Here is a 20,624-nt window from a genome sequence, read left to right as displayed (position 1 = left end):
GCGCTGGCTGCCCTGCAGCACAGGGAGGGAATACTGGCTGAGGGTCCAGGCTTGGAATCCGGAGGGCACTCATAATATGGCCTGATAAGTCACAACCTCTGGTTGTGCACTTTTTATACACTCTCAGGCATTCTGAAGGAGTTAATTCTTTATCATAGAATCTCCTCCTCAGCAGCATGTCTCACTCTAGCAGCAAAGCAACAAGGCTGTACTCTACATGTGCTGCATGTAACCTCATATTGCCTGAACCGGCACACTGTAATGGTTCTTAGGTGGGAGTCCCCCCAGGCTGAACCCCTGTCTTGGGTATTCTACGCATGTTAGACAGAGCCCCCACCTCTGCAGCATGTCTCACAGAGCGAGGCTGCAGGCTGTTTTTTTTTTTTTTTTTATTATCCACTGCAGGTAGTCTCGTACGGCTATACCGAGCTCCTAACCACTGTGGCCCCTCAGCATGGGGGCTCATTAATGGTCCCTCCAGCTGCTCCGGTTTTGGTGGCTGACCCCCATAGGATTCCTATTTCCAGGGGTCGGCTGTCCCGGCATCTGCTGAGCATGCAGTTCCCCTCTCAGGGCGTTTTCTGCTCGCTCGGCCAAGCTCACAAGGGACTCTCCTTCTGGGCTCAGACCCCGTTCTCCTGACAGGGAGACGCAGGGTCCCCTGTCCTCCCCGTCCCGCAGCTCCGATTACGAGCTGATTCACCGGACGAGGAAGATGTCTCTACCGCGGACACGGACGCTACTTTATGTACATTGATCCGTCCGTAGGTGACGCAGATGCGAATGATTGGCTTGCGTCCATTATTCTTGTGTCCGCCTGATCAGGGGAGTATTCCCCGCTGGCAGAAAGGCACAGTTTACCTTTAGCAGGTCAAGGAGTGTGTTACTTAACCACTCCAGTTTTCAGCCCGCTGCGTCCAAGCCCACAGCCTATCCTGCAGACCCCACAGCGGGGTTCTGCTGCCTGTCTCCCCCTCCCTTCAGAGAGGGTAGCCACTCCGGTCTAGACTGCCCGGTTAGTTGTATCAGTGGCTGACGGCACCTCTATAGGATTCTACCGTACATTAATTTTGTACTGGACCTCAATCCGCTCTGAGATGAAGCGTGTTTCTGAGGACTGTGTTTCCCCTGTCCACCAATGGTGGTCAAGAAGTGGGCTCATTCACTTCAGGTGGCTCAGCCCGGACCGTTATGTCAGTGGCTGATGGCTCCTCACTTAAGGTTCTGCGGTCCGCCCGGTTGTCCTTTGGGCCAAGTCGGTATGGGATCGGCAGGAGCTTGTTCTCCTCAGCTTACAGCAGTGCGGTTTTTTGTAACTTCTCTGCTTCTCTGGAGGAGATGCATTCTCTCACAGGGACTCTATGCCCAAAACGGTTGCCTGAACTCCAGACTTCAGTCTTTTCATCCTCTGCCAGGTCTGCCATGCTAGACGCCGCACGGCGGTGGTCTGGGCTACCTTCCTCGCTATCCGCAGGCTCCTGTGGCTTCGAAATTGGAAGGCAGATGCCTCTATGGAGGTTCCTGGCTGGGCTCCCCCTTGGTGGGCCCAGTTTCCCCGGAACCAAGCTGGGTGAAATTAAGGAAGCTCTTGGCGGGGAGTGTGCTTCCTCGCCACAAACCTAAACCAGGGAACCTGTCCAGGGCAGGAATCAGTTGAGGTTTCGATGGTTTCCGTTCCTCCATCTGATCGTCCTCTAGCTCAGCCTAGGTTCATGGAACCAAATGGCTCGAAGCTGCGTCTTCAGAAGACCGCAGGAGATGCTGTCACTGAGTCAGTTTCCTCCGAGCTATTTAGCCACGCCAACAACCTCCTTGGTCGGTGGCAGGCTCTCTCCATTTGGCGACGTAGGGTTCTAACACGTCTCCGTTAAATGGGGGCGACATTATATCTCCCTGGGCTACAGGATGGACTTCTGTCCACCCGACAAACAGTTTTTTTCTGTCAACTCCTCCCGGCTCCAAGGCCGCCGCCTTCTCACAGGCTGTGGCATTTCTTGCTGGCCAATGGAGTAATTGTACCGGTTCCCGACTGGGAACGGTTCTGAGATTTTTGCTTAAATCTATTCCTAGTCCCCGAAGAGGGCGGTGCCTTCCGACCTGGATCTTTAGCTTTTCAAGCATGGCCAGGTGGGGCGTTTTCACATGGAGTCTCGGTTTTGTTCCGTGTGTTTTTCTCACCGGATCAATCAAGAGCCCAAGGAGATTCCTTAGCAGCCATCGGCATCAGAGCTGCCTATCGGCAGGAGTCAATCGCAGTTTCTCACCAGCGTTGACTACGTTTTGACAATCGGAGTGGTCCAATTCGTGGCTCTTCCCTTGGGATTAGCCAAGGCCCCTCGTATATTATCATTGAGGCAGCTGTGATTACGGTCCTTGCCCCCCTAGGGTTTGGCAGTGATCTTTTGCCCTGGTCAGCCTTCTTGTTGGGGCTTCATCCTGTGCTGACTCTTAGCAGAGTGCTTCGCTCACTCTCGCCACGCTGACCTATTCGGGTGGCTTGTCTTTCTGTCTAAGTCCACTCTGACTTCGAACCAGGGGCGTCAATGGAAGCGGTTCCTTGCCCAGTTTCCCCTGCGTCCTCTGAGTCTGGATGTTTTCCGCTGTACAAGCGAACTCAATCCTCCCACGGGGTGGTGGCTTCGCCACTGACCAGAGGCTCGTTTTCAGTGGTAGCTTCGGCCACTCTGTCTCAGGGGCGCTCCTCTCTGGCCCGTCCCGGGTGATCCTCACCAGGATGCTAGCCTATCCGCCTGGGGAGCAGGATATCTCCACCGTGGAGCGCAGGGCGCTTGGACTCTGTCCGAATCAGCCCTCTGGATCAATGTGCTGGAAATCACTGCTGTATTTCTGGCTCTCCAAGCCTTCCCCATCTGTGAGCGGCTAGGCACATTCGAGTCCAGTCGGACAACGTGACAGCGTTTTCCTATTTCAGCTTCCAGGGCGGGACGCTCAGCCGCCTGGCAATCTTGGCGGCTCAACATTCCTCAGTGGACAAGGGACTCCTAGTCCACCGTATCCGCAGTCCACATCCTAGATGTGAAAACTACGAGGCAGGCTATTTCAGCTGTCCAACCGCGGTCCACAATCCTCAGGTTTTGCGGTAGACACACTGGTTCATGTTTGATCCCAGCTTGTCTCTTTTCGAATTTCACCCTCTACCTCTTGTCCAGAGTCCTGCGCAAGATCGGTAAAAGGGGGCCGTCGGGTCATTCTTCCAGACTGACCCAAGCGGGCTTGGTCCTCTGACCTGCTCCTTCTGTCCGTTGGGTTGCCATGGCATCTTCCGGACCGTTCAGACCTTTTCTCAAAAGGTCCGTTTTTCCCGTCAGAGTTCTTGACGGCATAGCTCTTGAGTCCTGGATCTTAGCGACGTCTGATATCCTTCCCGAAGTCATCTCTGCCTTGACTCGAGCTCCAAAGTGTCCTTTGACCTTTTTGGCCTAGCCGACCCTCCTGTCCCTTCCACAGTCCGGTCTACAGCTAGGACTATCCCTCATTAAGGGACAGGTCTCGGCCCTGTCAGTATGTGCCAGCGGCGTATCGCCCGGCTTGCTCCGGTGCGCTCCTTTAAGGGCGCATCTCACATCATTCCGCTTTTCCGGCGGCCTATGGAGACCTGGGACCTTAATCCGGTCCTCCCGGTTCCCGGAAACCCCCCTTTGCGTCTCTTGGGGAGGTTTTGTTGTTTCATCTTTCACAGAAAGGTACACCTTCTAGTGGCTATAATTTCCCGCCTGAGAGTTCTGGCTGCACTCTCTCGGAGTCGTCCCCCTTTTTTGGTCTTTTGCATCAAGACAAGGTGGTCTTCGTCCGACTCCGGACTTTTTTCCCTAAGGTGGCTTCTGCCTCCTCCTTATCCGGGGCAATTTTCCTGCCTTCCTTTTGTCCGGCTCCTGTTCATCGCTTGAGGAAGCGTTGCATATCCTGGATCTGGTGCGGGCGCTCCGGATCTATGTGTCTCGCACCGCCGTTATTAGGCGGTGCACCTCTCTAGTGCTGACTGGTCGTCAGCGTAACGGTCTCTCGGCATCTAAGCTGACCCTGATGTTGGCCTAGGTCGGCCATTTCCGAGACCTATGAGTGTACTCAGGTGCCTTCCCCGCTGGGGATCGGGGCACATTTGGTCAGACCTGTCGGCGCCTTTATTTTTGGGCTTTCAGGCACCAGGTTGCGGCTCAATAGGTCTGTCAGACTGCAGCTCAAATTATTCTGCATGCTTTTTCGAAGCACTCCCAACGCATGCTCATGCTTTGGCAGACGTGGGCTTGGACAGACGCATTTTTCTGGCGTCTGTCGCCCATTTGTGAAGTTAGGTTTGCCTGCTTCTCAGTTGTCTGTTTATTCCCACCCATGGACTGCTTTTGAACGTCCCATGGTCTGGGTCTCCCATAGGAACGATGAAGAAAAAGAGAATTTTGTTTACTTACCGTAAATTCTTTTTCTTATAGTTCCGTCATGGGAGACCCAGCACCCTCCCTATGCCTGTTGGCAGGTTTCTTGTTCCGTGTGTCTTCACCGGCTGTTATTGTTGTAGACAGAGGTTCCGGTTCTTCCGGATTTTACTCTGTCTCTCTTGTGGGTGGATGTCCTCCTTCAGCTTTTGCACTAAACTGGCTAGATCTGGCTAGCAGGGGGTGTATATGCTAGGAGGGAGGAGCTACACGTTTTTGAGTGTAGTAACTTTGTGTGTCCTCCGGGGGCAGTAGCTATACACCCATGGTCTGGGTCTCCCATGACGGAACTATAAGAAAAAGAATTTACGGTAAGTAAACAAAATTCTCTTTATCCTGGTGCTCTGATAAGGGTTTTACTCCCTGGCCTTTGAATTACCCACTTTTCTTTCATTCCTTCAATCCGGAATGGACAAGGGGTTGTCTCTCGGCTCTCTCAAGGGACAAGTATCGGCGCTATCCGTATTTTTTCAAAAGCGTCTAGCCAGGCTTCCGCAGGTCCGCACGTTCCTGCAGGGAGTTTGCCACATAGTCCCACCTTACAAGCGTCCGCTGGAACCCTGGGGCCTTAACAGGGTGCTAACGGCTCTTCAGAAACCACCTTTCGAGCCGCTGCGGGATGTCTCTTTATCACGTCTTTCGCAGAAGGTGGCATTTCTAGTGGCAGTTACATCGCTCCGTAGAGTGTCGGAGCTGGCAGCGCTGTCATGCAAAGCCCCCTTCCTGGTTTTTCACCAGGATAAGGTGGTTCTGCGTCCTGTTCCGGAATTTCTCCCTAAGGTGGTATCTCCTTTTCATCTCAATCAGGATATCTCCTTACCTTCATTTTGCCCTAATCCAATTCACCAATGTGAAAAGGATTTGCACTCCTTAGATCTAGTGAGAGCACTCCGACACTACGTGTCTCGCACGGCGCCCCTGCGTCGTTCAGATGCGCTCTTTGTCCTTGTCGCTGGCCAACGTAAGGGTTCGCAGGCTTCCAAGTCAACCTTGGCTCGGTGGATCAAGGAACCGATTCTTGAAGCCTACCGTTCTTCTGGGCTTCCGCTTCCTTTGGGGCTGAAAGCCCATTCTACCAGAGCCGTGGGTGTGTCCTGGGCATTGCGGCACCGGGCTACGACTCAGCAGGTGTGTCAGGCAGCTACGTGGTCTAGTCTGCACACTTTCACGAAACACTATCAGGTGCATACCTATGCTTCGGCAGATGCCAGTCTAGGTAGGCGAGTCCTTCAGGCGGCGGTTGCCCACCTGTAAGAGGGGGTCGTTTTCGGCTCTTTTTATCGAGGTATTCTTTTACCCACCCAGGGACTGCTTTTGGACGTCCCAATTATCTGGGTCTCCCAATGGAGCGACAAAGAAGGGAATTTTGTTTACTTACCGTAAATTCCTTTTCTTCTATCTCCTATTGGGAGACCCAGCACCCGCCCCTGTTCCCTTCGGCCTGTTGTTCTTTTGTGTACACATGTTGTTCATGTTGAATGGTTCTTTTGGTTCATGGTTTTCAGTTCTCCGAACATCCTTCGGATTGAATTTACCTTAGACCAATTTATAAGTTTCCTCCTTCCTGCTTTTGCACCAAAACTGAGGAGCCCGTGATGCACGGGAGGGTGTATAGGCAGAGGGGAGGGGTTACACTTTTTAAAGTGTAATACTTTGTGTGGCCTCCAGAGGCAGAAGCTATACACCCAATTGTCTGGGTCTCCCAATAGGAGCTAGAAGAAAAGGAATTTACGGTAAGTAAACAAAATTCCCTTCTTAGTTTACTTACCGTAAATTCTTTTTCTTATAGTTCCGACATGGGAGACCCAGCACCCTCCCTGTTGCCTGTTGGCAGTTCTTGTTCCGTGTGTTTTCACCGGCTGTTGTTGTAGACAGAGGTTCCGGTTATTCCGGGTTTTACTCTCTCTCTACTTGTGGGTGGATGTCCTCCTTCAGCTTTTGCACTAAACTGGCTAGATTTGGTCATCCAGGGGGTGTATATGCTCGGAGGGAGGAGCTACACGTTTTGAGTGTAGTAACTTTGTGTGTCCTCCGGAGGCAGTAGCTATACACCCATGGTCTAGGTCTCCCATGTCGGAACTATAAGAAAAAGAATTTACGGTAAGTAAACAAAATTCTCTTTTTTCCCTTTTTTCATAGTGTTTGACTGTTTAACACTAGAACTACTGGACTCGTGACACCTATATAGAAATACATGGTGCAAAGTAGTCAAAATGACTACCTCAGTAGTTCTAGTGTTAAAATTTATTTAGCAGTGTCTTTATGTTCAAAACGCATCTGTCTAAACGCAATGGAAAAGCATGTAAAAAGCGCTAAAAAACGCAGCTAAAACGCGGTAGAAACGCACGCGTATTTATCGCGTTTCTGTGCTCAAAAGCAACTTTGGCAAAAAGCAATTTCTGCCAAAGGATGCGTTTAGAACTCCAACTACAACAACGCAAAGTGCGGACATAGCCTTACATGTCCAACCTAATTATGTAGGAGACTTCTGTACAGGTGGGCGGATGGGTGACCCCCTTGGTTTTGCAATGTCTTCTTAAAGTGGTGAGATGCCTGAAATCTCTCAGTTCAGTGTAGTGTAATCTGTGATTCTGCCTGCTCTTGCAGAGGCTGCGGACTGAGAACAGGTTGTTGAAGCAGCGGATTGAAACCTTGGAGAAGGTAAGATTTTTAAAAACCTTTTGAACTTTGTTTTCCCAGTAGATTTCTTTTTTTGAGTTCACATCTAAAGCAAAATTTCTTGTGCCAGGGTTAATATGGAATCTGCAATCAGAGGTATGTAGCAAGAGGATCATATGTTAAAAGGGAAGAAGCCCCCGAAGAATAAACTAAATTACTAAACACACAGTATATAAACGTATAAAGTGTTCAAATAACCGTGCGGTAAAATAAATAGTTTAATCTTACCACAAAATAGTTATAGAGAAAAACAACCAGAATCCAAAAATGGAGCTGTGGACACTACAAATCTGTCGTGCCCCATGCATCATCTCCTGATGAGGACCGTGCTCAAGTGTGGTCCTGTTACAGTAAGACAAAGGCCCCCAAAGCGTCTTATTATTGAGATCTGTTCACATTTGCGGCATAGCTAAAAACCAGGATTGTGTGTAAAATAAATTAAATTAAAAAAAAATACAGCAGTGGTGCCCATGTTTCTATTCTACTTTTCCTCTAGTTCCGCTCCTGGTTTCGGCTTAAAAGTAATGAGTTAAAAAAAAAAAAAACCTCACCAAATACTCAATGTGCATGTGGCCTGAAACAAAAAAAAAAAAATCCAATAAAATATTTTACATTCCTGAAACTACCCTCTGCCCCCTTGGTTAAAAAAAAAAAGAGACAAACTTTTTCTTTTTTTTTTTTATTGTTGCTTCAAAAATATTTTAAGAAAAATCTTAAATTCACTTGTACAGTAAATGCTGTAATGCAAAAATAGATCAAAATTCCATATTAGACAGTTTTTGTTCACCACACTACCTCCCAAAAATGTAGGTAAAGGGAACCTGTCACCAGTTTGGGGCCTATAAGCTGTGGCCACCACCACTGGGCTCTTATATACGGCATTCTAACATGCATGCTGTATATAAGAGCTCAGACCGCTGTGTAGAACATAAACACTTTATAATACTCACCTAATGGTCGCTGCGGGGGAGTTGGGTCATATGGGCGTCTCCAGTGTCGGCGCCTCCTCTTTCGGCCATCTTTGACCTCCTTCTTCTGAAGCTGGGGTGTATGACGTGTCCTACGTCATACACACTTGCCGGCATTCAGGTCCTGAGCAGGGCAGATCAAAGTATTGTAGTGCGCCTGCGCGGGACCGGCGAGTGTGTATGATGTAGATGCGTCATGTACACAGGCTTCAGAAGGAGGAGGACAAATATGGCCGAAAGAGGAGACGCCGCACCCGGAGGACGGGAGACACCCATCCAAATGGTCTGCATCGCAGTGCCCGTTAGGCAAGTAGTATAAAGTAATTTTTATGTTCTACACAGCTGCTTGGGTTCTTGTATACAGTATTCCAGAATGTTGTATATAAGAGCTCACTGGTGGTGGCCGCAGCTTATAGGCCCCAAATCTGGTGACCGGTTCCCTTTAACTGATTAAAGCGTATTTACCAATGATTATGTCCGCTATAAATTGGCCCCTCCAACTAAAAAAAACAAGCCTGATCATTGAACAATTGATTTCTCTCAATTCATTGGGGGACACAGAAACAATGACTTAATATGCTGCCACCTGGAGGCTGACACAAAGAATGCATCTTAGGAGGAAAAAAACCTGACTTCTCAGCAGACAACACATGGGCAGCCGACATCGGTTTATTCAGTTCACGCTGTTTTCAGATCAGCGTTTTCCTGCCGCACTGCCAGATCCGGCATAAGTGTAGTAAAGTTCAATACAGTTCACTGGCAAGCTCTGGGCACATGCGGTTATGTGACCGGAGCATGTGACCGGGGCTTGCCGCACTGTCTGTGATCTGTATTGAACTGTACTGTCCTTGTGCCGGATCTGGCAGTGCGGCAGGAAAACGCTGATCTGAAACCAGCCTTAGCTTCTTGGCATTTGGAGGCAGACATGGCTTAGCCTTCAATAAGCAGAGTAGGAACTAACTGTTTTTCTTTCAGTCAGCTGTAGTCAGAGCTGCGCTGCATTACAAATTTCTTGCATTGTTGAGACGTTATGTGGCATTGTGGGGTATCCTGGTATGACCTGGCAATGTCAGACCTCTAGAGCTACCATTATTCCCTGGGCTCAATCTGTCAATGTGGACGGTCTGGCGAAGCCATGGCGCCTCTGTCAGGGCACAGCTCCCCATCAGGTAAAGTCCTCCTGTATTTGCGCTTCAAGATGTTGGTTCCATAAGGGCCACTCCTTAGGCCTCTGTGCGCCGGAAGCCTTAGCAGAAGGGTACTACAAGGAGCAGTTTCTTGGGTAGTAACCTGTGGGATTGCTATTCCTCATTCTGTAGTACTGGTATTACTTTTCCCACCCCAGTGACCATCCAATGGGTCCTGTGTTTCCCACATTCCCCCCACCCTACAATGAATTGCCTGAGAAAGATTTCTGGTGTGCAGCATAAAATCGGAATCATGTTGCCAGGTTGTTTTTACCATACAAAGAGCACTTTTAAAAAAAACAAAAAAACAAAACATCAAATATTTTTATTCATTTATTTTTTTTTTTTTTTTTTGCTAATTCATCATACTTGGATTTTTTTCTCTTCTTTTTTCAGTTGCAATATATGTAAAAATGAATGACGTCATTCAAAACTAGAACTTGTCGCTCACATCAATACATCAACAAAAAATAGTTAAACTACACTACATCAACAAAATATAAAGTTATGACTCGAGGCAAAAAGGAGGGAAAGGCACAAAAGCGGTAAATTGGAAAACTGGCCAAGACGAAGGGGTGTAATTTAAGCTACTATCCTCATTTATCCTGACCTAATATGCCGTGGGGGGGGTGGTGTCTCGGGAATGTTGGGGGCCATTTTGAGTTACCATATATTATGTGGCTGGCCAGGCAATTAGTGTTATTTTTCAGTGAGATGTCTTGCTTCTATATTAAAAGGAAATCTTCCCTAGGTTTTTGCCAACTAATGTGAGCACATCATATGGTAGGGGCAGAGATCATCCTGATTAGTGATGTCACTTCCTGGACTGCTTGCTGTAGCTTCAAAAATATCAGTGTTTTATCAGCAGTAGATTATCATTAGAGGAGTAGGTGTCTTCTGCTTTGTTGTCCAACTTTGTGTAATCCCACCCTCACCATTGATGGGCAGAAAGCTGCCAATCAGTGGTCTGGGCAGGGTTATACACACAGGGCTCAGCATTCAGAGCACTGCTAGATTTCCAGCAGAGGAAAGAGTGATTTTTATGAACCCCTGCAGTAAGCAGCTCAGTAAGTGACACATCGCTGGAATCAGGGTCTCTGTCTCTAAATTATGCTGCGCTCAGATGGGGGAGCAAAAACCTGGTGACAGATTATCTTTAGTGGTAGTTTGTGGAGTCAGTTGCAGTCAATTCGTGCCCACAATTTCTCTTTCAATACACAATGAATGTTCTGACCCGGTCTTTTCCCCGCTGTTAATCATGTGCCGTATTTATGTCTATATATTGTAAAGGTACAAACTAAGGTAACTTGGATCATCGTGTACTGATGTATAATACAATTTGCTCTAAATTGAGCAGTCAGGTAAGTGCAGGATGTCAGAAAGGAGAAATGATGGGTGATCTCCACCAGGGACCAGTGCGGTCCTATAGCCGAGGTCCTAGGGGTCCGCAGCCGTATGATGGTGGATGAAAGCGCGGAGTACAATCCTAATCTTTTCCTCCTCAGTGGCCACAAATCCCTTCCTACCACCATATTTTATATCCTATACCTGAATAACTTGCTGATACCAAACTTGATGAAAGGAATAAGGTTGTAAAGAAATACAGATCCGTTGTAATATTATTTTATCACTGTTGTATGCTCTTTCCTCCTTGTAATGAAATGCAGATACATGCAGAATCTGAGTGTAAATCTGGATATACACATTTTGTTTTCCGTTATTAATTTAGCGATAATAAGACCATTTTATTCCAGCTGGTAAATGGCTGTCTGTAATATGCCTGGGCTGCGGGCTTCTTTCAGGGCACACGCTGTATATGATCCATGCTATTGTATCACTGCGCACATGTCATTATGAATGATCTGGAATCTCGCTGCTGTTTCTGGAATCTTTGCTTTTTGCATGATATCCTATGCACTTGCAGAAACAATTCTACCTCCTTTGAATATGAAGCACATAATCATGTGATTTTAAATCGGTTGTCCAAGTTTGGACGTTATCCCCTCTGTATAGGATATAGGACAAGGCCCCGACCACTTTGGCTCTAACCTCAGGGACAACCCATTATCCCGACAAAGTGGTCCCTTTTATGGCTATTCATATGCACATCAGCTCCATTCATTCTGTATGCGACCCCCAAAGATAGCCGAGCAAACGTTTCAGCACTGCCATTAAGAATACATTTGGCAGAGGTGCCCATGATAAAGCACCGCTCCATTCACACGGGGCTCTTTAACAATGAATTGGGGATAACTTCCAAACTCAGGAAAAATCAATTTAATTATGATCAATGTGAGCTATATGAGAAGTGTTTTCTGGGTTGGTCCTGTATTTTTGCAGTCACTGTCTGCATTTTTCCAAGGCCCAACAGTGTAGAATATGCACACTGTCAGGATTCTGCTGTTTGCTTTCTGGAATCGTTGATAAGTGAACGCTTTTATGTGATTTGTGATGTTGAACAGATGGGCTGATTAGCTTCTTTTCCTTCTTTCTATTAAAGAGGAAAGGTAGCTATTTTGCATCTGACCAAAAGTACACAAATTGCATATGAGCGATCACATGACAACTACTCCAGAAGGCAAACAGCAGATTCCTAACAGTGTGCATAGTTTGCATGATTAGGATCGACCTGATGCTGTCAAATATTGACTGCAGAAATTCATGCCTGGCCAAGAAAACCTCTGTAATCTTTTCTGAATATCTTGAAATAATGGATTTGATAGATCTCTCCACCTCAGTCTGACTTAAAGGGCCTGTACGCAATGGATATTTACCTGCTGTGTCCTGGGTACCCTGCTCAACCAATCGAGGACAGTCGGGGACACCCCATTCCCAAAGCTGGCTTGCTGATCCTGCCATGCTTTTCTGCAGCTTTCCCCTTCCTCTGCTTATGCATATCTTTACCATAATGATGGCTGAACACTTAAAGCTGTTGTTTAGATGACGGCTCCCCTAAACCTCCTTTTTGGATCACTATTGATGGTCGGGACCAGACTGCTCTGTATACTTTACCTACTTGGTAGCAGACATGCGGGGTTTCACAGTTTTTATTTCCTGAAAAGGTACGATGTTGGAATACCCAACCCAGAGGCTACTACCCCTAGACACAGCATTGTATACGTTAAAGGGCTATTCCCATCTTCAGAAATGCTTTGGCGTTAATGCTTGCAAGTCCAAACAATTTAGCAATTTACTGCTTCTTAAACTTCACAACCATTCTTGACTTAAAGGGGTGGTTCACCCATATTTATTATTTGCTCCATCGATATTATGTTTGATTCTCTCAAATACCTTATGTTGGCAATACTGCCTGTGAGCGGCGCTATTGTTGACCGCTGTTCCCCATCGCCTGACCCCCGGGCTCCATGACCTTGGGGATCCTGTGATGTCACGTCAACTTCCTGCTCACCTGACCTCACCACGGCCGGCTCCAGTCTCCATGAGTGATTGGCTGTGGGCGGTGTTTCACCACTCATCGCAGCCCAGCGTGACAGTCCAGCATCTCCCTTACAGCAGAGCCCTGCAAGCAGGAGTGACGCTGGGCTGTGACGAGCGGTGAAACACCTCCCACAGCCCAGTCACTCAGGAAGACTGGGGCCGGCCGCGGTGATGTCACATGATCAGGAACTTGACGTGACCTCACCGGATCCCCGAGGTCACGGAGCCCAGGGGTCAAGTGATGGGCGAAGAGCGGACTGCATAGCGCCTCTCACCACTTCTTTTAACACTTTTGTTTACAGCTCGTTGCCTTGGAGACAGACCACCATTTCTAGACAACAGAACACGTTCAGTGCTTGCAAGCTACATTGAAGCTGGCCAGATTTGCTAGAGGGCACGGTTTCCTCCTATTCACAGCCAGCTACAGTGCAGTGTTTACAAGCTAGGTAGCAGCGGTGGTCTGTCTCCAGGGCAACAAGCTGTAAACAAGTGGTACTATCTCAAAAAACGGCTGTGAATTTTGTGAAGAAGTAAATGGCAAAAATACTTGTTTTAACAAGCACTATCTAATGAAGATGGGAATGGCCTTTTTACGTGGCTTACAGTTGGTTTCCCATCAGTTGAATAGTCCTTTTGGGTAGGCCATCAAATTGTGATCCACAAAAGTCCTTTAAATTTAACATATATATGGGCATTATATACTTCACAGCACCCATGCCAGCTTCTGTAAGGCCATGTGCCCACGGGAGATCGTACCTGCAGACTTTTTTTTTTTTTTTAACAGGTATTTCCACAGGTTCACGCAGCAACTCCCTGGAATCCGCAGCTATCCATTTCTACAGAATTGTTGCGGTAAACCTGCGGATTTCGTGCGGAATTTCCGCCCTGTATCTCCTTAGTGGAAAGGCAGAAATTCCATAGCTAATTCCGCATGAATAATTGACATGCAGTTATGTGCGGCTGCGGGAAATCCGCAGCATATTCCACAATACCGCAGCATTGATACAGCACTCCCCAAATCCCATAGGATGACATGGGGAGTGTCTGTACTTGCGTAAACCCGCGGATTTATCAGGAAAAGCTAGAAAATCCGTGGGTTTTCCCGCAGCCAAATCCGCAGTTACTTTCTCCTGTGGGCACATAGCCTTAATGAGACTAAAAAAAACCTGGCCAAAGACTAGCCGAGATCACCCTAAGGTTGGTCTCCAGGTGATTTTTATATGGCCATATTTCATGCCAAAAAGAGACCGATGCCATCAGAGGACTAGGATGGGTATATTCCCCTGCAGATATGCTGTATTCTTATATTCCTATTCATCTGAATTGTGCTTGTAGAAAGCCATGCAATTGCCGGCAAAACTATACATAGCATGATAGATTTATTTGATTTATTTTTAATTTTTATTTTTTTTGTTGGTTCCACACCGAATCAGACAGGACAAGCTTCAGCATGAAACCAGAGGCCTATGAAAGTACATATGATCCAAAAAAAAACCCCCCTCAAACGGTGCTTAATAACCATTGTACTTATCTCAAAAAGACCCCCATGGACAAATAAATAATATACACCTGCCCATATGAAACAAAACACCATAGAATAAAATATATATTTTTATTTGTATAAATATTAAAAAATAAACTAACACAATTAAAAACAGTGGAGGAGCAAATTATATAATTATAAATACTTCTTTTAATCAGCCATCAAAAAATAAAGTGCATAGTGCTCTAAAGTGTGAGTGCTGAAATTTAAATACATGGTATAAAAAAATGGATTTAAATGTGCATTACCTATGTGCAGAGTCCGTGGGATTTGCCTGCCCGACGCACGTTTCGTTCTGCATTGTACTCTCAAGGGAGGGTAGTATAGAAAGTCATATGAAAGTACAGCAGCTCCCCTGATCGTCTGTGGAGGCCATATTTAGGCCTCCTTTAAAACTTGGTGTAGTATGGTAAGGTGCAGGAGCCCCTGGTTAGACTTTGGTGGATAGAAAGACGCAATGAATGGCTATATTTCCATTTTTTTCCCCCAAATTATGTTTACAATTTTTCAAAGAAGGTAGCATTACCTGCTCACTCTACACTCGTGATTTTTTTTTTCTTTTAAGTATATATTTGTTTCTTTCATCTCTTTTCTGAAATTCCTTTCTGAATTTTTCCTTTCCATAGGAAAGTGCATCCTTGGCAGATAGATTGATCCAGGTATTGTCATTACATTTTGTCCTTAATAACAACCAATCCTAGTTAATAGTGGTTTTATTTTGTTCTAGCTCTTATTTTCCGGGGTATGATGCATGCAGTACTATTACATGCATTAATATGGATATTATACCCCTTTAACATATATATTAGAGTCCTGGGACTGTCTTTTGTTTCTAATTACTAAATCATTGTGAACTGCACGCTGCCTAATCCGGTGTGTCTAACCCATTTTCAATAATTAAGAGAAAATGCTAAAATCGGACGGACTATCATTTTTAATCAAAAAGACTAACTGCATTGCATGATCCAAGTCTGATCATTTTTGCATGATCCTAACCCTAATTGGAATGTAAAATATCATCCTCATTGTGCTTGCTCCGTTTTGGCTTGTGTAAACCACGTTTATTAATGCAGTCCAGAATGTTTCGTGAACTTGAGATGAGGAGGTTCAAGTAAAACTGTCATGTAAACTTTTTTTGAAGCCGCCATTTTGTGAGCAAAACCAATATCCATGAAATAGGAGCTGGTAAATGTTCAATTTATATACCACATGAATGCAAAAAGGCAACATATTAAAGAGTAACAGAATTTTTAATCAGATTTTGCAAAGTTATATACTTTTTCTTCTCTCTGAAAATGCGGTTTTAATTGCATAATGTATGCTCTTTTAGAAGCTGCTTTGAACTGCTGCTCTAGCAATAATCCATTCTCAAGAAGCTATTCACAAACACTTTGCTTGTCTGAGCGTCTCTGCTACCCTTGTGTGTTTTGTGTAGTGTTCTGAGTATAGATTCTTGTTAGAGCAGCAGTTCAAAGTAGCTTCTGTTATAACCTAAACTAGTCAAAACATCATTTTCAGTGTGGTGTTTATTAACTCCACTACCTTATTTTGTTTCCTTCATGCTCAAACACCATGTTGAAAGTGCTGTTTTAATTACCTAATTTATGTTCTATTAGAAGCTGCTTTGAACTGCTTCTATAGCAAGAATCCATACTCAAAGCACTATACATTCTCACTGTCAGAGTATATGAAGGGGAGCAGAGAAGCTCAGACTGGGAGATTTAAAATGGGTCTTGAGTCGCCTGATTGGATATGCGGCCATGATCAAAAGGAAAACCAATGAGAATTATAATGCCCAGAGTGAAGCAGTGCGGGTAGCATACACAAAGTATTTGGCTAATAGATCTCCCACGACGAAAGACAGATGGTTGGAGGCAAAAAGGGGGTTCGACGAATGGGCAAAAAAAAAGGAACAATTATTTTGGTCGCACAGGGAAGCAGAGCTACATAGATTTGGCAACAAGGCGGGGAGGATGCTGGCAAATTTGGCAAGGGGTAGCAGGAAAATGACAGTGATTTCCAAACTAAAAAGAAAGGGGGGGGAGGTGACCACAGATCCTAAGGAAATTAATAAATTGCTGGGACATTTTTATAGAAAACTATATGGGCCAGGAAACAATGACATGACTGACGAGGCAGAGTGGTTAAGACAAGCGCACTTGCCTAGCGTAACAGAGGAAGATCTGAGTGATCTAAATGCAGATATCACAGTTGAGGAGGTGACTAGAACAATCGGGGAGCTTAACACCAACAAGGCACCAGGCCCCGACGGTTTTAACAGCGAGTTTTATAAGGTTATGAGGGATCTGATCTCGCCAGATTTAACTGCGGTATTTAATGCATTTTTGGAAGGAGAGGAAATTCCTAAAAATTCAAACGTAGCATATATCAAATTACTCCCTAAGGGAACTAAAGACCTGGATGATCCCTCTAGCTATAGACCCATATCACTTATAAACCAGGATTTAAAAATAATATCTAAGATTATGGCTAATAGATTGGCCACGATTCTTCCAAGGATCATTACAGAGCATCAGGTAGGGTTTATTAAAGGGAGAAACGCTGTCACTAATATCCGGAAGACAATACTAGTGGTGGATGCGGTGAGATTGGAACAGACAGAGAGGGGGGCAAGACCCGCTCTAGTTACACTCGACGCAGAAAAAGCGTTTGACAATGTAAATTGGAGCTGGCTGGACAAAGTACTAGAGGCCACAGGGATTGTAGGCAAAATGAGGCTTTACATTAGGAATCTTTACGCTAACTCGGGAGCTAGGGTACACACTCCAGGTTTTTTATCAGACGTGTTCCCTTTGATGAAGGGAACAAGACAAGGCTGCCCGCTATCTCCCCTTTTATTCGACTTGGCCATTGAACCATTGTCAAGAATACTGCAGGGTCTGAATAGTTTTAAAGGGATTAAGGTAAGGGGAACTGAAATAAAGACAGCGCTTTTTGCCGATGATGTCATACTATATATGGGGGACCCTAACGTGGATTTGCCACAGACTCTAGCCCTAATTGAAAAATTTGGATTAGTCTCAGGATTCAAATTGAATAAAAAAAAAGTGTGAGATCCTGTTCCTAAAAGGGGGGAATGTAAGGGATGGTTGTATATGTGGCATTCCTATAGCACAGACATCACTTAAATATCTGGGAATTCATATAGGAAGAACGGTGGAATCAATTTACGAGATGAATTATGGCCCACTAATTAGGAAAATTATAGCACAACTAAAGGGTTGGAAGGGTCTGCCTCTACCACTACTGGCAAGGTGCCACCTGATAAAAATGATGAGCTTTCCTAGATTGTTGTACCCATTCCAGACGATCCCGATATTGCTAAAACTGAGGGACGTAAATAGGCTCAACTCAGCGTATGCGGATTTTATATGGCGGGGAAGGAAACCTAGAATAAAGTTACGAACATTGATGAAGTCAACGGAGGAAGGAGGTCTTAGTTTCCCGGATGTTCGGGGTTATAACCTGGTGTGTATAATGAGACATGTGTTTGATTGGTTGAGAGGAACGAGCAGGCACTCAGACTATGGCATGGAAGCCAAGTATGCATCACCGTGGGATTTGGCGTCCATTTTACACTCCCCATTGTCCAGGGCGGATGGGCATATAAGGAACTCAATCTTATTCCGAGACACTATGCTAACATGGAAACTGGTAAGAAAAAAATTGGGACTGTCATGGAAAGTATCTAAGTACTTAAATCCCTGGGCATCTCCGAACTTTCCCATGGGACGGGAAAATAAGCTATTTACTAGATGGAAAGAGAAGGGCGTTGAGAGAATGAAGGATGTCATGAATGTGGAGGAGAGAAGGTGGCTGACAGGACGGGAAGTGCTTGACAAGTATGAACTTAATAGCTCACATATCATCCAGTATGAACAACTGAAGCATGGAGTATTTGTAGATTTGGGGGAGCTTGGAAAGGAATTGAATAAGAGTTTGATTGATGAGCTTATGGAAAGTGATGTAGCAAGTGTAAATGTTTCCAAAATTTACCGAACATTTCGGGGAATGCTTATATCTGGGGAGGATAGCCGTACTCTAAGGCTATGTGCGCACGTTGCGTACAAGCCCTGCAGAAATTTCTGCAGCGATCTGAAGAGCACATGTGCGCTTTAGATCGCTGCAGAAATGTCCGTAGTGAGCGCCGATTCCATGCGCTCTGCCTGCAGCTCCTGCCATAGACAGAGCAGGAGCTGCCGGCAAAGCGCAGGAAAGAAGTGACATGTCACTTCTTTTTGCGCAGCGCTTCGGCAGTAGCCGAAGCGCTGCGCTCTTAGACGCCACGTGCGCACGGCCCCTGCACAATCTCCATAGACTGTGCAGGGGCCGCAGGACGCATGCAGTTACGCTGCGCTACAAAGCGCAGCGTAACTGCATGTTTTTACGCAACGTGCGCACATAGCCTAACAGCGTGGGGGAAACAATTGAAAGGGCAGGAAGTTGTAGGGGATATATTGAAGGGATGGGTACAGATGCGGAAACATGTTACCAATGAGAGATGGAGAGACACCCAATTTAGAATTTTACACAGGGCTATTATGGGCTTCAACATTCCGGGAAGAGATATGCGGTGTCCTAAATGTCAGAGAGAAAAAACAGATATGCTACATGGACTATGGGAGTGTAAGGAAATTCACAGGTTCTGGAATCAAGTTAGATTATTTGTCCAGGCAACATGGGGAATTTCTGGAAATCTAGAGCTAATGGTGTGGATTTTCCATTCCTTTGAGGGAGGAGTAAGAGGGGGTTCGGACATGCCGGGAAAGAAGAAATATACAATAGTACATGACATAGCCATGATAGCCAAACGGTCCATATTAAAGCATTGGATACAAAGGGAGGGACCATCCATAAAAGAGGTCATCAGGGAATTACATAATTTATTGAGGTTGGAGAAAGTGGAAGCGGAAAAGGACAAAGACAGGTTGACACCCAAGTTCTTTGGGAAATGGAGAAATTTCATTGAAAGTCAATTTACTCAGGGAGAAATAAATAATCTGATGACACCTTTTATACAATCGGAATGGTACCTTCTGAATGATAGCCAGGACAAACTGGGTAAATTGAAAATCACGGAGGTGTGGGTTCCGGAGGAAAGGGAGACGAGACGCTAAGGTAGCCACAAGACGTGCCAGAAAATTTGGAAGCATTCGGGGTTGGCTTAGGCTACTTTCACACATCAGTTTTTTGCCATCAGGTTCAATCCGGAAAAAAACGGGTTAAACGGATACGGTACCGCATCCGTTTATCCCCCATAGACTTGCATTGTTGCCGGATTGTACCTGATGGCTTTGCGTTGCATCCGTTTTTTTCCGGATGCGGCAAAATAATTGAATGCGGCGGCCGGATACAACGTATCATGTAACGTTTTTTGTCCCCTTAAAAAAACCGCATTCTGCCGGATCCGGCGCAATACGGCATTGTATACAATGGGTGTCTATGCATGCCGGATCCGGCGCAATGCGGTTTAAACCGGATGCGGTGACCGCATCCGGTTTGTTAAACAGAGCATGCGCAAATTTTTTTTTTTCCTCATCACAAAACTTATAAAAGGATCCAGCACATTCTACACACTTCCTGCCGGCTCCTGACTTCAACTTCTGCTGTCCTCCAGTCCAGTGCTCCAGGGAAGAGGTATGTCCACAGTACTGTCCACAGATCACTGCTGTGAGCTGCGTGCATGTACTTAGACATTTTTTTTTCTTTTTTTGCAGGTGCAGTGTTGCGGTTCATTTCTGGGCATCCTGTTGCTGGGTCCTTTGATCTTCCGTGGCAGTGCAAGAGTGTTCCTGAGGTAATGTCCACAGTACTGTCCACAGATCACTGCTGTGAGCTGCGTGCATGTACTTAGACATTTTTTTTTCTTTTTTTGCAGGTGCAGTGTTGCGGTTCATTTCTGGCCATCCTGTTGCTGGGTCCTTTGATCTTACGTGGCAGTGCAAGAGTGTTCCTGAGGTAATGTCCACAGTACTGTCCACAGATCACTGCTGTGAGCTGCGTGCATGTACTTAGACATTTTTTTTTCTTTTTTTGCAGGTGCAGTGTTGCGGTTCATTTCTGGCCATCCTGTTGCTGGGTCCTTTGATCTTACGTGGCAGTGCAAGAGTGTTCCTGAGGTAATGTCCACAGTACTGTCCACAGATCACTGCTGTGAGCTGCGTGCATGTACTTAGACATTTTTTTTTCTTTTTTTGCAGGTGCAGTGTTGCGGTTCATTTCTGGGCATCCTGTTGCTGGGTCCTTTGATCTTACGTGGCAGTGCAAGAGTGTTCCTGAGGTAATGTCCACAGTACTGTCCACAGATCACTGCTGTGAGCTGCGTGCATGTACTTAG

At 45.9% G+C, this 20,624-nt stretch overlaps 1 protein-coding gene across 8 annotated transcripts in view; it reads left to right on the top strand.

Moving 5' to 3' along the window:
• The window catches only part of EVI5 (ecotropic viral integration site 5), a 277,847-nt gene that overhangs the window by 152,567 nt on the left and 104,656 nt on the right, over positions 1 to 20,624 (top strand). For 6 of the 8 annotated variants that reach the window (XM_075322331.1, XM_075322329.1, XM_075322330.1 and 3 more), the window contains 2 exons: positions 7,059 to 7,112; positions 14,893 to 14,925. In XM_075322331.1, coding sequence (XP_075178446.1) covers positions 7,059 to 7,112; positions 14,893 to 14,925 — 87 coding nt within the window. The remainder of the gene's footprint in view (positions 1 to 7,058; positions 7,113 to 14,892; positions 14,926 to 20,624) is intronic. The other 2 variants (XM_075322333.1, XM_075322335.1) reach the window with 1 other exon arrangement.

This window comes from Anomaloglossus baeobatrachus, chromosome 8 (assembly GCF_048569485.1).
Source record: "Anomaloglossus baeobatrachus isolate aAnoBae1 chromosome 8, aAnoBae1.hap1, whole genome shotgun sequence".
NCBI lineage: Eukaryota > Metazoa > Chordata > Amphibia > Anura > Aromobatidae > Anomaloglossus > Anomaloglossus baeobatrachus.
Note: the sequence above shows the minus strand (reverse complement) of the source record. Positions and strands in the feature narration are given on the sequence as shown.